Consider the following 15,212-nt stretch of genomic DNA (forward strand, 5'->3'; position numbering starts at 1 on the left):
ATAACCTATGCCCTAAGTAAAGAGAAACAATTCTGGAACATGTAATACATGTTTGGGAGGCTGGCTGGCTCTATCTCCGTCTGTCTGTATCTATGTCTATCTCTGTCTGTCTCTGTCTATCTCTGTGTGTCTCTTTCACAGGTGCACATAAATACAATTATACAGTGTAAATTACCTAGGATAAGCCAAAAAATCCAGACAAAGTGCTATATTGTGCTTGTAGATATAATGCATAAGCATGACTGTCAAATACGTATTTACACTTGCTCAGGAACCCGACGTGATGACACAGTTGTGTGTAATACCTGTTGGTTCATGAGTGGCTCTCTCTGAGACAGAAAGACAAGCAAAGAGACTGAAAGAGAGACAAGCAGTCAGAGAGACAGATAAGCAGAGATAGAGATAAACAGAGAGCTAGACAGACAGATGGACGGAGAGCTAGACGGACAGATAGAGAGCTAAACAGACAGACAGACGTGTTTATGTGTAACAGTGAAAACAAGTAAAGCCAGGGCTGTGGATGCTCGTCAAATGTCGCCATTGCACTGTTAACAGTGGACTGACACTTGTCTTACATCATGCTTCAAGGGAAATTATTTTATTTATTTATTATCACACTGGCCGATTCCCACCAAGGCAGGGTGGCCCGAAAAAGAAAAACTTTCACCATCATTCACTCCATCACTGTCTTGCCAGAAGGGTGCTTTACACTACAGTTTTTAAACTACAACATTAACACCCCTCCTTCAGAGTGCAGGCACTGTACTTCCCATCTCCAGGACTCAAGTCCGGCCTGCCGGTTTCCTTGAACCCCTTCATGAATGTTACTTTGCTCACACTCCAACAGCACGTCAAGTATTAAAAACCATTTGTCTCCATTTACTCCTATCAAACACGCTCACGCATGCCTGCTGGAAGTCCAAGCCCCTCTCACACAAAACCTCCTTTACCCCCTCCCTCCAACCTTTCCTAGGCCGACCCCTATCCCGCCTTCCTTCCACTACAGACTGATACACTCTTGAAGTCATTCTGTTTCGCTCCATTCTCTCTACATGTCCAAACCACCTCAACAACCCTTCCTCAGCCCTCTGGACAACAGTTTTGGTAATCCCGCAACTCCTCCTAACTTCCAAACTACGAATTCTCTGCATTATATTCACACCACACACATTGCCCTCAGACATTACATCTCCACTGCCTCCAGCCTTCTCCTCGCTGCAACATTCATCACCCATGCTTCACACCCATATAAGAGCGTTGGTAAAACTATACTCTCATACATTCCCCTCTTTGCCTCCAAGGACAAAGTTCTTTGTCTCCACAGACTCCTAAGTGCACCACTCACCCTTTTCCCCTCATCAATTCTATGATTCACCTCATCTTTTCATCTTTCATAGACCCATCCGCTGACACATCCACTCCCGAATATCTGAATGCATTCACCTCCTCCATACCCTCTCCCTCCAATCTGATATCCAATCTTTCATCACCTAATCTTTTTGTTATCCTCATAACCTTACTCTTTCCTGTATTCAATTTTAATTTTCTTCTTTTGCATACCCTACCAAATTCATCCACCAATCTCTGCAACTTCTCTTCAGAATCTCCAAAGAGCACAGTGTCATCAGCAAAGAGCAACTTTGACAACTCCCACTTTGTGTGATTCTTTATCTTTTAACTCCACGCCTCTTGCCAAGACCCTCGCATTTACTTCTCTTACAACCCCATCTATAAATATATTAAACAACCACGGTGACATCACACATCCTTGTCTAAGGCCTACTTTTACTGGGAAATAATTTCCCTCTTTCCTACATACTCTAACTTGAGCCTCACTATCCTCGTAAAAACTCTTCACTGCTTTCAGTAACCTACCTCCTACACCATACACCTGCAACATCTGCCACATTGCCCCCCCTATCCACCCTGTCATATGCCTTTTCCAAATCCATAAATGCCACAAAGACCTCTTTAGCCTTATCTAAATACTGTTCACTTACGTGTTTCACTGTAAACACCTGGTCCACACACCCCCTGCCTTTCCTAAAGCCTCCTTGTTCATCTGCTATCCTATTCTCCGTCTTACTCTAATTCTTTCAATAATAACTCTACCATACACTTTACCAGGTACACTCAACAAACTTATCCCCCTATAATTTTTGCACTCTCTTTTGTCCCCTTTGCCTTTATACAAAGGAATTATGCATGCTCTCTGCCAATCCCTAGGTACCTTACCCTCTTCCATACATTTATTAAATAATTGCACCAACCACTCCAAAACTATATCCCCACCTGCTTTTAACATTTCTATCTTTATCCCATCAATCCCGGCTGCCTTACCCCCTTTCATTTTACCTACTGCCTCACGAACTTCCCCCACACTCACAACTGGCTCTTCCTCACTCCTACAAGATGTTATTCCCTATCTTCATCAACATTTAACAATTCCTCAAAATATTCCCTCCATCTTCCCAATACCTCTAACTCTTCATTTAATAACTCTCCTCTCCTATTTTTAACTGACAAATCCATTTGTTCTCTAGGCTTCCTTAACTTGTTAATCTCACTCCAAAACTTTTTCTTATTTTCAACAAAATTTGTTGATAATATCTCACCCACTCTCTCATTTGCTCTCTTTTTACATTGCTTCACCACTCTCTTAACCTCTCTCTTTTTCTCCATATACTCTTCCCTCCTTGCATCACTTCTACTTTGTAAAAACTTCTCATATGCTAACTTTTTCTCCCTTACTACTCTCTTTACATCATCATTCCACCAAATTATTATTATTATTATTATTATTATTATATACTCCCGCATATCCAAAACATTGTTGGGACCTATAAATACTTTGTATATATTCCTAGACAATAATAAATGACCAGGGTAGGTGTAAATGTTCACCTGTCAGTGTGTTTGTGATGATTTGAGTACAGTTTCAGTACAGTGGTCCTTCAATAATAGGTTGGGCTCGATAGTCGTCCTTTTCGTAAATCGTCCAAACATTGGCTCGCAAATGGTCGGTTGACTCATTAATCGTCGTTCATCCTGGGCGCATACTCACGGCTCTGAGCCGCTTCGGCCTCCCTTCCCAGCCAGTGTGCCATTGTTTACCAGTGAGGAACAGTCCCCTCACGTGTTCATACAAAATATTTTATAATACAGTGGACCCCCGCATAGCGACCTTAATCCGTGCAAGAGGGCTGGCTGTTATGCGAAATGTTCGGTATGTGAATGAATTTTCCCCATAAGAAATAATGGAAATAAAATTAATCCGTGCAAGACACCCAAAAGTATGAAAAAAAAAATTTTTTACCACATGAAATGTTAATTTTAGTACACACAAACTGAAAAAGGCATGCACAATTACATGACACTTACTTTTATTGAAGATCTGGTGATGATTGATGGGATGGGAGGAGGGGAGAGAGAGTGTTAGTGTTTAGAAGGGGAATCCCCTTCCATTAAGACTTGAGGTGTCGAGTCCTTTTCTGGGGTTACTTCCCTTCTTCTTTTAATGCCACTAGGACCAGCTTCAGAGTCACTGGACTTCTTTCGCACAACATATCTGTCCATAGTGGCCTGTACCTCTCGTTCCTTTATGATTTGTCTAAAGTGGTTCACAACATTGTCATTGTAACAGTCACCAGCACGGCTTGCAATAGCTGTGTGAGGGTGATTTTCATCAAAAAAGGTTTGCACTTCAAGCCATTTCGCACACATTTCCTTAATCTTTGAAGTAGGCAATTCCTTCAATTTCTCTCTCCCCTCCTTTGAACCAGTTTCCCCAGGTCTGGCCTCTTGCTCTTGAAGTTGATCTATCAGCTCATCAGTGGTTAGTTCTTCATTGTCCTCCTCCACCAACTCTTCCACATCCTCCCCACTAACCTCCAACCCCAAGGACTTCCCCAATGCCACAATTGATTCCTCAGTTGGTATACTCCTCTCAGGGTTAGCCTCAAACCCTTCAAAATCCCTTTTGTCTACACATTCTGGCCACAGTTTCTTCCAAGCAGAGTTCAAGGTCTTCTTAGTCACTCCCTCCCAAGCCTTACCTATAAGGTTTATACAATTGAGGATATTAAAGTGATCTCTCCAAAACTCTCTTAGAGTCAGTCGAGTTTCTGAGGTCACTACAAAGCACCTTTCAAACAGAGCTTTTGTGTACAGTTTTTTGAAGTTTGCAATAACCTGCTGGTCCATGGGCTGCAGGAGAGGAGTGGTATTAGGAGGCAAAAACTTCACCTTAATGAAGCTCATGTCCCCATAAAGTCGCTCTGCCACGTCTGTAGGATGACGAGGGGCATTGTCTAACACCAGGAGGCACTTAAGTTCTAATTTCTTTTCAGTTAGGTAATCTTTGACATTGGGGGCAAATGCTTGGTGTAACCAGTTATAGAAAAAGTCCCTAGTGACCCATGCCTTACTGTTTGATCTCCACAGCACACACAAATTATCCTTGAGGACATTCTTTTGCCTGAACGCTCTGGGAGTTTCAGAGTGATACACTAATAAAGGCTTAACTTTGCAATCACCACTAGCATTGGCACACATCAACAAAGTAAGCCTGTCTTTCATAGGCTTATGTCCTGGGAGTGTCTTTTCCTCCTGAGTAATGTAGGTCCTGCTTGGCATTTTCTTCCAGAACAGGCCTGTTTCATCACAATTAAACACTTGTTCAGGTTTCAGTCCTTCAGTTTCTATGTACTCCTTGAATTCCTGCACATATTTTTCAGCCGCTTTGTGGTCCGAACTGGCAGCCTCACCATGCCGTATCACACTATGTATGCCACTACGCTTCTTAAATCTCTCAAAAAAACCTTTGCTGGCCTTAAATTCACTCACATCATCACTAGTTGCAGGCCTTTTTTTAATTAAATCCTCATGCAACTTCCTAGCCTTTTCGCTTATGATCGCTTGAGAGACGCTATCTCCTGCTAGCTGTTTTTCATTTATCCACACCAATAAGAGTCTCTCAACATCTTCCATCACTTGCGATCTTTGTTTCGAAAACACAGTTAAACCTTTGGCAAGAACAGCTTCCTTGATTGCCTTTCTGTTGCCCACAATAGTAGAGATGGTTGATTTGGGTTTCTTGTACAACCTGACCAGGTCGGTGATACGCACTCCACTTTCATACTTATCAATGATCTCTTTCTTCATTTCTATTGGAATTCTAACCCTTATTGCTGTAGGGTTGGAACTAGAAGCTTTCTTGGGGCCCATGGTCACTTATTTTCCAGAAACAGCACCGAAAACACTGTAATAATACGAAATATTCCGATTGTATGCTTGAATGTTACCGCGGAGGCTGGCTGGTAAACAATGCCACCGGCGGAACATATGAGGCTGGCTCAGGCCGCACATTGGACGCGTCTCGGACGAAGGGCGCTGAGCAGGTTTTTGGGCGGTATGCGGGGCAAAATTTTAGCGATCAAAGCGTCCAGTATGCGGATTGTCCGTTATGCAAGGCGTCCGGTATGCGGGGGTCCACTGTACATGTATTCCATTCATTTTAGTGCTTGCAAGTGCTAAATAAGCTACCATGGCTCCAAAGAAAGCTCCTGGTGCCAAGCCTTTGGTAAAGAAGGTGAGAAATACGATTAAATTTAAGAAAAACATCATTGAAAAATATGAAATTGGCGTACGTGTGGCCAAACTGGCCAGGATGTATAACAAATCCCGTAAAACCATATCTTCTATCATGGCCAAGAAAAAGGAAATCAAGGAAGCTGTTGTTGCGAAGGGGGTAAATTATGCTGACAAAAATGAGATCACCAGTACTCGACGAAGTTGAGAAGTTGTTATTGGTGTGGATAAACGAGAAGGAGGAAGAGAGATGGAAGAAGGTGCCTTCTTCAGAAATTAAGGAGATTTTTGAAATGTGGGGTAGGATGGAAAGATTTATGGAGAAACATCACCCTGAGAAGGATGTTGCAAGCCATATCGGCAACTTGTACAGTGACAGTCTTGGCCCATTTTAGGGAAGTTTTAAAGAGACGGCAGAAACAGAACTCTCTGGACACTTTTTTTTTGCGAGACAGGACTCCAGTGACTCTCAAGTTGGGTCCTAGTGGCATTAAGACACAGAGAAGAGAAGTAACCCCAGAAAAGGACTTGGTACCTAAGTTGTTGATGGAAGGGGATTCCAATACCAAACAGTAACTAATCCAATCTCTCTCCTCCTCCTCCAGTCTTCCATACACTAAGAAGAATTGCCAGTGAAGGTAAGTATTATGCTGTTAATGTTTCATTCATCATGTCCCATTGTATTGTTTATGTACTACATCTCTATTTCATGTAAAAAAAATTTTTGTTTTAATACTTCTGAGTGTCAGGAACGGATTAATTGTATTTACATTATTTCTTATGGGGGAAATTGATTTGAAAATCGTCTTTTTCGATAATCGTCTCACTTCCAGGAACAGATTAGCGACGATAAACGAGGGACCACTGTACTTAATATTAGTGTCAGAACAAAGATTGGCTATGAAATCACAAGAACTACTATAAATTATAATTATCAGAACATGAAAATTATATAAAATATAAAAACGAGAAGAAAAGGTATATCAGCAACACTTCTGCAAGCGGCAGGACTCAATGTTGCAGTCAGGTGAGCATCCAGTGCCAACTTCATGACCTCATATCTCGGTAAGTACTGTCCCTAATTTTTTTTATTCTATAACACTTAGAAAAATGCGCTCTTTATTACTTTTTATTTTTTCTCTCCAAAAACATTCAGAGCGCTGGGCGAGAGAACGTATATATACGTTTGGACCGTTTACAGGTTAAACTATAGGATAATTTTGCTGATGAGTTTCGTAAAATTATTGCAAAAGCTAATAGAGGAAAGTGGTTAGAACACAGAACACCTAGAGAGGGATAGCATACCAAATGGTAAACAGTTTGGCTTTTGATCTGCAAATTGCTATTGGTATGTAGAATTTGTTTAGCTGAGTCAGTAATTGATTAAGAAAAGAAAAGGTTATTTTTAAAAGAATGTAAGTAAGTAAGTATGGGTGGGCAGATTATATTTAATCCTTTGAGGGGTCCAAGAATTTAAAAAAAAAAAAAATCTTATGAAATGGTAGAGAATCTTTTTCTGAAGGTAATAAAACAAAAAGTACAAAATTTGATGGAAAAATTGATGAATTACACTATCGCGAATTTTACCGTGTCAGCAATATTTTTGCATTGGCGATTTTGCCCATTTTGACTCCTATTTTAGGTTAATTACATTATTCCAGTTGACCAACGTCTTAGCTATTTTGCTATTATTACTTCTATATTTTATTGATTGAACACAAGACACTGCCCAACCACTTCAACTACCCAATAAAGTGATCAGAATTTGGTAATTTGACCAATTTCACACAAAGTTCAAAATATTGCAAACTCAAAATAGGGTCCAGAATAAACAATGTAGGCATTCCTGGCACTAAAATAACATTTCCTCTGTTTATTATGTTTTCAGGCTTTACAGATGAATTCCATTTTGAGTTTTTATTCACTTAAAGAATATTTATTCACACCAAAAAATAGAAGATTTACTGTTATGCAATTATGCAATATTGTAATAACTGTATAAATATCAGCACATTCGTGAATGTATATTAGATCCACCAGTTGATGTGTATTGGACGTGTGACGTCATTTGTTTACTCTTAAACATCGGCTACTGTGAGCTCGATTTTAAGCTAAAACCAATCAAAATTATCTCTATTTCTGTAATATATCTTTCATTCTATCAAATGAGACCAAGAAGCTGTGAATACAACCATAAAAACCATACAAAAATACACTGCAAAGTCGGTGTTTTAATCCAAAATACACAGTCTCATTCTTTTTCTCATTGTGCACTGCGTACTGCAGGATTTGTTTTATATGGTGCACACTTACAGCATAGATTCACTCTCTCGTATCTAGGAATAAATTTCCCGTTCACAGCTTATCTGAGGGAGATGAGCTCGTGACGTAGATCTTCAGCTTGGACCCCTAAAGGGTTAAAAGAATGGATGGGTAGATTAAATTTAAAAGAATGGATGGGTAGATTATATTTAAAAGAATGGATGGGTAGATTGTATTTAAAAGAATGGATGGAAAGTTTATATTTAACCCTTAAACTGTCCAAACATAGATCTACATTTTTTCGACATTTGAAAGTATGTAAAAAACGTAGATTTTTTTTTTTTACATTTGAAAACGTATAAAAAAACTTTGATCTACTTTTTTTTTTTAAATATGTAAAAAAACCGAAGATCTACTTTTGGAGCACTACTCATGTGAAAGTAAATCTGTTTGGACAGTTTAAGGGTTAAAAGAATGGATGGGCATATGTACTATATTTTAAAAGAATGGATGGGCAGATTATATTTAAAAGAATGAATTGGAAGATTATATTTACTTAAATTTTGAGAAAACCTTTGTTTTTAAAGTTCACCATGAGGAGACTAATTTGGAAACTTCAAATTATAAAAGGAGGAAAACTCAACTAGCACAGTGGCTAAGAGAATTTGAGAGGAAAATGCAAACAGTGACAGAAGAGAAAATGTCCTTTCAGGAAAAAATGACTGGGATACGACAAGGATCTATACCTTCACCACACTTCTTATCCGTGCATAATGTAATACATCCGATGGTTATTAGGTAATACATATCACATGATTCATCAACTTGAAATTCCAAAATATTGATCATAATATTTTGAAAAGAAAAAATTATGTGATTAGATGTTAAACAAGCTCAGATCTGTGACTAGCATATAAAAGTTAGCTTGCACTAAGCGATTTGGTTTCTGAACTGGATAAAAAGATAATTTTTTTTTTTGGGGGGGGGGGGCATTGTTCTTACATTCTTTCTTGTCTCCTTTTTCCCTTATACAGGGGAACTATGCACATTTCTTCCAATCCTTTGGTACCATCTCTTCTTTCATGCATATATTAACATCTGTATCATTCTTTATCATTCTACCTACTTCTTTTCTCACTTTCCCCAAACCCACCTCAGGCTGCTCCTTATTCCTATATGATATTATCCCTCCCTGCCCCATGCATGAAATCACTGCCTCCTCTTTATCATTAACATTCAACAACTCATCAAAAGATCCTCTCCATTTTTTCCAGTACCTCCCTTCTTTTATTCTTAACTGCTAAGTCTGTTTGCTCTCCAGTGCCTCTTATAAAATTTAAATGAAGAAGCATACTCCATGCTAAAGATTATCTCAGTTGTGGTGTACACATAATATATTGAAGCTTTGGATTTGGATTTTGCCACCGAAGTGGCTAGTTTATTGTGCACCCCATATCCATCCTGTGGACGGTAGCGCGAGAGCATATGGATACACAAAAGGCCTAGGAACTAGGCCCCAAAGGGTTAACAGGAATACATATGGATTTATATCGACATATCTATAGTTCACTTATCTGTTACAAGCAAATTTAGGAAATTTGCTTAGTATATCTGGTATCTTATTTTCATTAATAAGATATCTTGACATGTCACATAGGTTATTATACTGTCTGTCTCTGTATTCCTCAATAAGTGGACAATTAAGCACATAGTGTTCAAGAGAATGACCATATGCCTGATCACATAATTTACATTTAGTTTGATCATCATCTGTGTGTCTCCCAAACTGCCAGAAGTACTTGTAACCAAGCCTAAGCCTGGCCACTACAACATCAGTCAGTCTGTTCACATTGCAAGTTGCTCCATAAACATACTTATCTACGTTCATGTTATCATAGTGGGTTATAGATCTACTCAGGCTTCTAACTGCATTCCTATAACAATCATTTTCATTATTTACTTCTCTCCTAATATTATTCCTAATGCTAGACACAGTTATACCAAAGTTATATTCTACATTCTCCTTCTTGATACTCTTCTTGGCTAACATATCAACTTTATCATGAAGGAGTAATCCAATGTGTGATGGGATCCATAGCAATTGTACATTAATTCCTTTGTCCCTAATTTTTGAGTATCTATACCTGGCTTCCCCAATGAGCATGTTGTTGGAGTCATTATATGAGCCAAGAGCCTTCAATGATGACATAGAATCAGTAATGATGATAAGAGTCAAGCTCAGTGTCATAGGTTGAAGCTTTGGTATTGGAAAAACAGTACTAACCATCTCATTGAGAATATTAGTGCTATCAAAACAACATCTGTTCATATTCTGTAATGTTTCGTATGTGACATCACTTGAAGTCACAGGGTGAGTATCCAGCATGGTGCGGGTCATTCATGTGTGTGTGTTTCTCTCTCTCACGTTATAAAAAATTCTGTTAATACCTAAAGCATAATGCCATATATTGCTACTACCACTACAACAAATAATAGTAATAATAATACAGCAAAACCTTTCATTAATGGATTTTTGGTAATTTAGGACAAAATGATTAGCCAAGCAAACACTAGAAACATCATTCAAAATTAAAAAAAAATCCATTGTTCCAGATTTTGTCCATAGTGATAGTGTCCAGTTGTTTTCTGAACCATCAGACCAGGTCCTATGATTCCAATATTTGTCTAATAAGAGCCAGGGGTTCCCCATCCAGGGCCTTTGTTTTTATTTTTCCTTGACCCATAGGCCTCCTATGCCAGTTTGTTTATGATCACTCGTACACTCGTCATTCAGTCTCCAATTTTTTCTGGATTTACAGGTGTGACTTAATTAACATATTAAGTAAAGCACAATTTACAATGGCTTCTAAAGCAAGTGATGGTGCCAAGAGGAAACGTGGAATTAAGCAGAAACTTGAACTAGTAAAGGCTAATTGTGGCATCTAAGTAGCACAAGTATGTGGGGAATGTGGCGTTAAAGAAACAGTGTCTGGTATGTGTAGGAGTAAGTGTAGATGCTAGTGGAGCTTCATAGCTCTTCTGACTGGGAATAAAAGTTATTCTTAATCACCACTATTGATCATGGCAGTTTATTCCTCACTTTTCCTTTCTCACACTCTCATTGGTTCATTAACCCTTAAACGGTCCAAGCGTATATATACGTTCTCTCGTGTAGCGCCCCAAACGTATATATACGTTTCATTTGTCATTCGTTCAGCATTGGCACAATAGGCCTGAGTCACCTAGACATGAGAGAATGGGTGTGCACACTTAGTGTGTGCCATATGAAAAAAATTGGGGATGCCTGGGTACCACATGCTCTTTTTTGCTATAAAAAAATGCCGATTTTTTTTTTCTCTCAAAATATTCAGGACGCTGCGCAGGTGAACGTATATATACATTTGGACCGTTTAAGGGTTAATTAGAAGATTCAGTATATTGTGTCGCACCATTGGACAAGGTATACAGGCCTAGCTGACCTCGATGACATACTACTACACAGAAAACCTCTTGGTATGCAGAGCATTTCAGGCAAATTAGGTCAATTTTGTTCCAGGATGCAATCCACACCAGTCAGCTAACACCCAGGTACTCATTATTACTGATGGGTGAACATAGGCAGCCGATGTAAGGAAACATGCAAAATGTTGCTACCTTCGCCAGGAATCAAACCCGGACCCTCACTGTGTGAAGTGAGAGCTTTTGCCACCAGGCCACGAGCCTGGGTTATTGTTCATCAATGTCACTAAACTCGGCAGTTTTACTCGTGAGAAAGGCATCAACAAATTTTGCTGAAGTATGTACGTACTTACATGAAAGCAACTGGATGACATTTTGTATGGCAGTAAGACAAATTGCACGTGGCATCTTGAGCAGATACCAAGGTGCCTACTTTACCTTAAAGACAAAATTTATTTTACATGACCTAGTTATTATTGTGAATCTAAATTTTAGTACAGCAAAGCAGGATATAGATTTCTTTTGCTTCTTTTATTTTTAAGTTAGGTACTTGAGAAATCATAAAGAAAATCTGAGAATCCTGATGAAGTATGTTATCCAACATTTCCAGCCTTCCTACCCCACACCACCCCACAAAAAAAAAAAAAATTCTGACAAAAATAAATTTTTATGTCCAATTTAAAAGATATTTAAAAAATAAATTGCTAACTCCTAAATTAAATAATGCTAGAGGAAAGTAGTTTTTTATTAGTGAAGAAAGATTAAGGATTACATTTTTTATAGTGAATAGTAAAATACATTTTTTTTTAACAAACCATCCATATCTCACTGAAGCAGGGTGACCCAGGGAAAACAAGTCTTTCTTTTTACTTTTAATAATTTATACAGGAAAAGGGGTTACTAGCCCCTTGCTCCTGGCATTATAGCTACCTCTTAGGACACATGGCTTTGGAGAAAGAATTGTTTTCCTCTTCCCCGTGGAGATAAGAGAAAATAAATAAGAACAAGAACTATTAAGAAAATAGAAGACAGCCCAGATGGGTGTATAAACATATATGCATGTACATGCATGTGTAGAGTGACCTAAGTGTAAGTAGAAGTAGCAAGATATACCTGTTATCCCGTGTGTTTATGAGACAGAAAAAAGACACTAGCAATCCTACCATTACAAAATTTAATGCAATAATAGGATATGTTACAAAATGTAACTTAGACTTGCATGATGTAAAGAGGAAAACCAAGTGTAAAGAAAGTAGATGAATGGCAGTATTAAGAAGTGTGAGTGTGTGTGTGTGTGTGTGTGTGCTTATATGGCTATCATAAATGCTTCCTCCATCTCATTTGGAATAACTTTCAAACCAAATTGAGCACTACTTCTATACATAAAGTTCACTGTTTTATTATTTCAGAAACTCTTGCTATGAAGGGACTTATATTGAACTGCCTGGGGCGAAAAGAAGATGCCTACAACTTTGTGAGACAAGGCCTCCGCAACAATTTGAAGAGTCATGTATGTTGGCATGTTTTTGGGTTACTGCAACGATCCGACAAGAAGTACGATGAAGCTATCAAGTGTTACCGAAATGCTCTCAAATGGGACAAGGACAATCTGCAGATATTGCGTGATCTCTCCTTGCTTCAGATTCAAATGAGAGATCTTGATGGCTACAAGGCAAGTGATATATGATGAATATTATGAATTAATGGGGAAGTGGATAAGAATCTTTCCTCCATAAGTCATGCATGTAGTAAGAGGCGACTAAAATACCTGAAGCAAGGGGCTAGTAACCCCTTCTCCTTTTTAAATTACTGTTTGTAAAAGGAAGAAAAACTTTTCAAAATTTTTTTTTCATTCTTGTATGTTTAATTTGTAAAGGATGTATCTTAATATTGTAGGTAGTAGGTTGGTAGACAGCAACTACCCAGGGAGGTACTACCGTCCTGCCAAGTGAGTGTAAAACGAAAGCCTGTAATTGTTTTACATGATGGTAGGATTGCTGGTGTCTTTTGTCTGTCTCATAAATATGCAAGATTACAGGTACGTCTTGCTACTTCTACTTACACTTAGATCACACTACATATTCATGTACAAGCATGTATATACACACCCCTCTGGGTTTTCTTCTATTTTCTCTCTAGTTCTTGTTCTTGTTTATTTCCTTTTATCTCCATTGGGAAGTGGAACAGAATTCTTCCTCCGTAAGCCATGCGTGTTATAAGAGGCAACTAAAATGCCAGGGGCAAGGGGCTAGTAACCCCTTCTCCTGTATATATTACTAAATGTAAAAGGAGAAACTTTCGTTTTTCCTTTTGGGCAACCCTGCCTCGGTGGGATACGGCCGGTGTGTTGAAAGAAAGAAGAAAGTATCTTAATATATACAGTGGAACCTCAAAAATCGAAAGTATCATATATCGAACGTTTCAAAAATAGGACCATTTTTTTGGACAACCTGTGTCCCTGTTATCGAACGCGCCCCTATTTTCGGATTGCCGGGTACGGGACCTGTCTGCCGCCCGCTCTGTCCGCGTCCCTGCGCAGGCACCGTGAGCAGTCTAACTTTGTTTATGCTTTAGTGAACACTAACCTGCACTCTCATTCACGCATTTTACGATTATTTCGTTGTGTTTAGTGCTTGTGGGACTGTGAAATAAGCTGCCATGGGCCCAAAGAAACTTGCTAGTGGTACCCCTGTGGTAAAGAAAGTGAGAAACACCATAGATGTGAAGAAGGAAATAATACAGAAGTATGAGAGTGGTGTGAGACTAGTTGAGCTTGCCAAGATGTATGGGAAAAACAAGTCGACCATCGGTTCTATCCTGTCAAAGAAAAAACAAATCAAGGAAGCTGATGTTGCGAAAGGTGTTAATATAGGGAGTGGATGAGGTGCCTTCTTCAAAGATTAAGGAGATTTGTGCCAAGTGGAATGATGTCCAAATGTTTGTGCAGAAGTACCACCCTCAGCAAGCTGAAACAAGACATCTTTGCAACAAGTTCAGTGACAACCATGTTCCATTTTAGGGAAATGTTAGAGGTGCCAGAAACAGAGGACTGTGGACAGTTATTTTGTGAGACAGGGGTCCAGTGACTCTCAAGCTGGTCCTAGTGGCATTAAAAGACAGAGAAGGGAAGTAACCCCAGAGAGGGCTTTACCTGAAGTCCTCATGGAGGGGGATTCTCCTTCCAAACACTAACCCCAACTCCCTCTCTCGTCCTCCCTATCTTCCAGATGCCATCACCAATCTTCAATAAAGGTAAGTAAAAATGTTATTTTATATGTATTACTATACATAATTCAAAACTATAGTACAGTGGACCCCCGCATACCGATTTTAATCCGTGCAAGAGGGGTCATTGGTATGCGAAATAATCGGTATGCGAATGAATTTTCCCCATAAGAAATAATGGAAATCAAATTAATCTGTGCAAGACACCCAAAAGTATGAAAAAAAAAAAATTTTACCACATGAAATGTTAATTTTAATACACACAAACTGAAAAAGGCATGCACACTTACATGACACTTACTTTTATTGAAGATCTGGTGATGATTGATGGGATGGGAGGAGGGGAGAGAGTGTTAGTGTTTAGAAGGGGAATCCCCTTCCATTAAGACTTGAGGTGTCGAGTCCTTTTCTGGGGTTACTTCCCTTCTTCTTTTAATGCCACTAGGACCAGCTTCAGAGTCACTGGACTTCTTTCGCACAACATATCTGTCCATAGTGGCCTGTACCTCTCGTTCCTTTATGACTTCCCTAAAGTGTTTCACAACATTGTCAGTGTACAGGTTGCCAACATGGCTTGCAATAGCTGTGTGAGGGTGATTTTCATCAAAAAAGGTTTGCACTTCAAGCCACTTTGCACACATTTCCTTAATCTTTGTAGTAGGCAACTTCTTCAATTT

General features: G+C 39.0%; 1 protein-coding gene across 3 annotated transcripts in view; it reads left to right on the forward strand.

Annotated features, from left to right (window-relative positions):
* Naa15-16 (N-alpha-acetyltransferase 15/16) overlaps positions 1-15,212 on the forward strand; it is a 244,969-nt gene that overhangs the window by 10,359 nt on the left and 219,398 nt on the right. For all 3 annotated transcript variants that reach the window (XM_070093550.1, XM_070093551.1, XM_070093552.1), the window contains exon 3: positions 12,720-12,982. In XM_070093550.1, coding sequence (XP_069949651.1) covers positions 12,720-12,982 — 263 coding nt within the window. The remainder of the gene's footprint in view (positions 1-12,719; positions 12,983-15,212) is intronic.

The sequence above is a fragment of the Cherax quadricarinatus genome, chromosome 43 (assembly GCF_038502225.1).
Source record: "Cherax quadricarinatus isolate ZL_2023a chromosome 43, ASM3850222v1, whole genome shotgun sequence".
Classification (NCBI taxonomy): Eukaryota; Metazoa; Arthropoda; class Malacostraca; order Decapoda; family Parastacidae; genus Cherax; species Cherax quadricarinatus.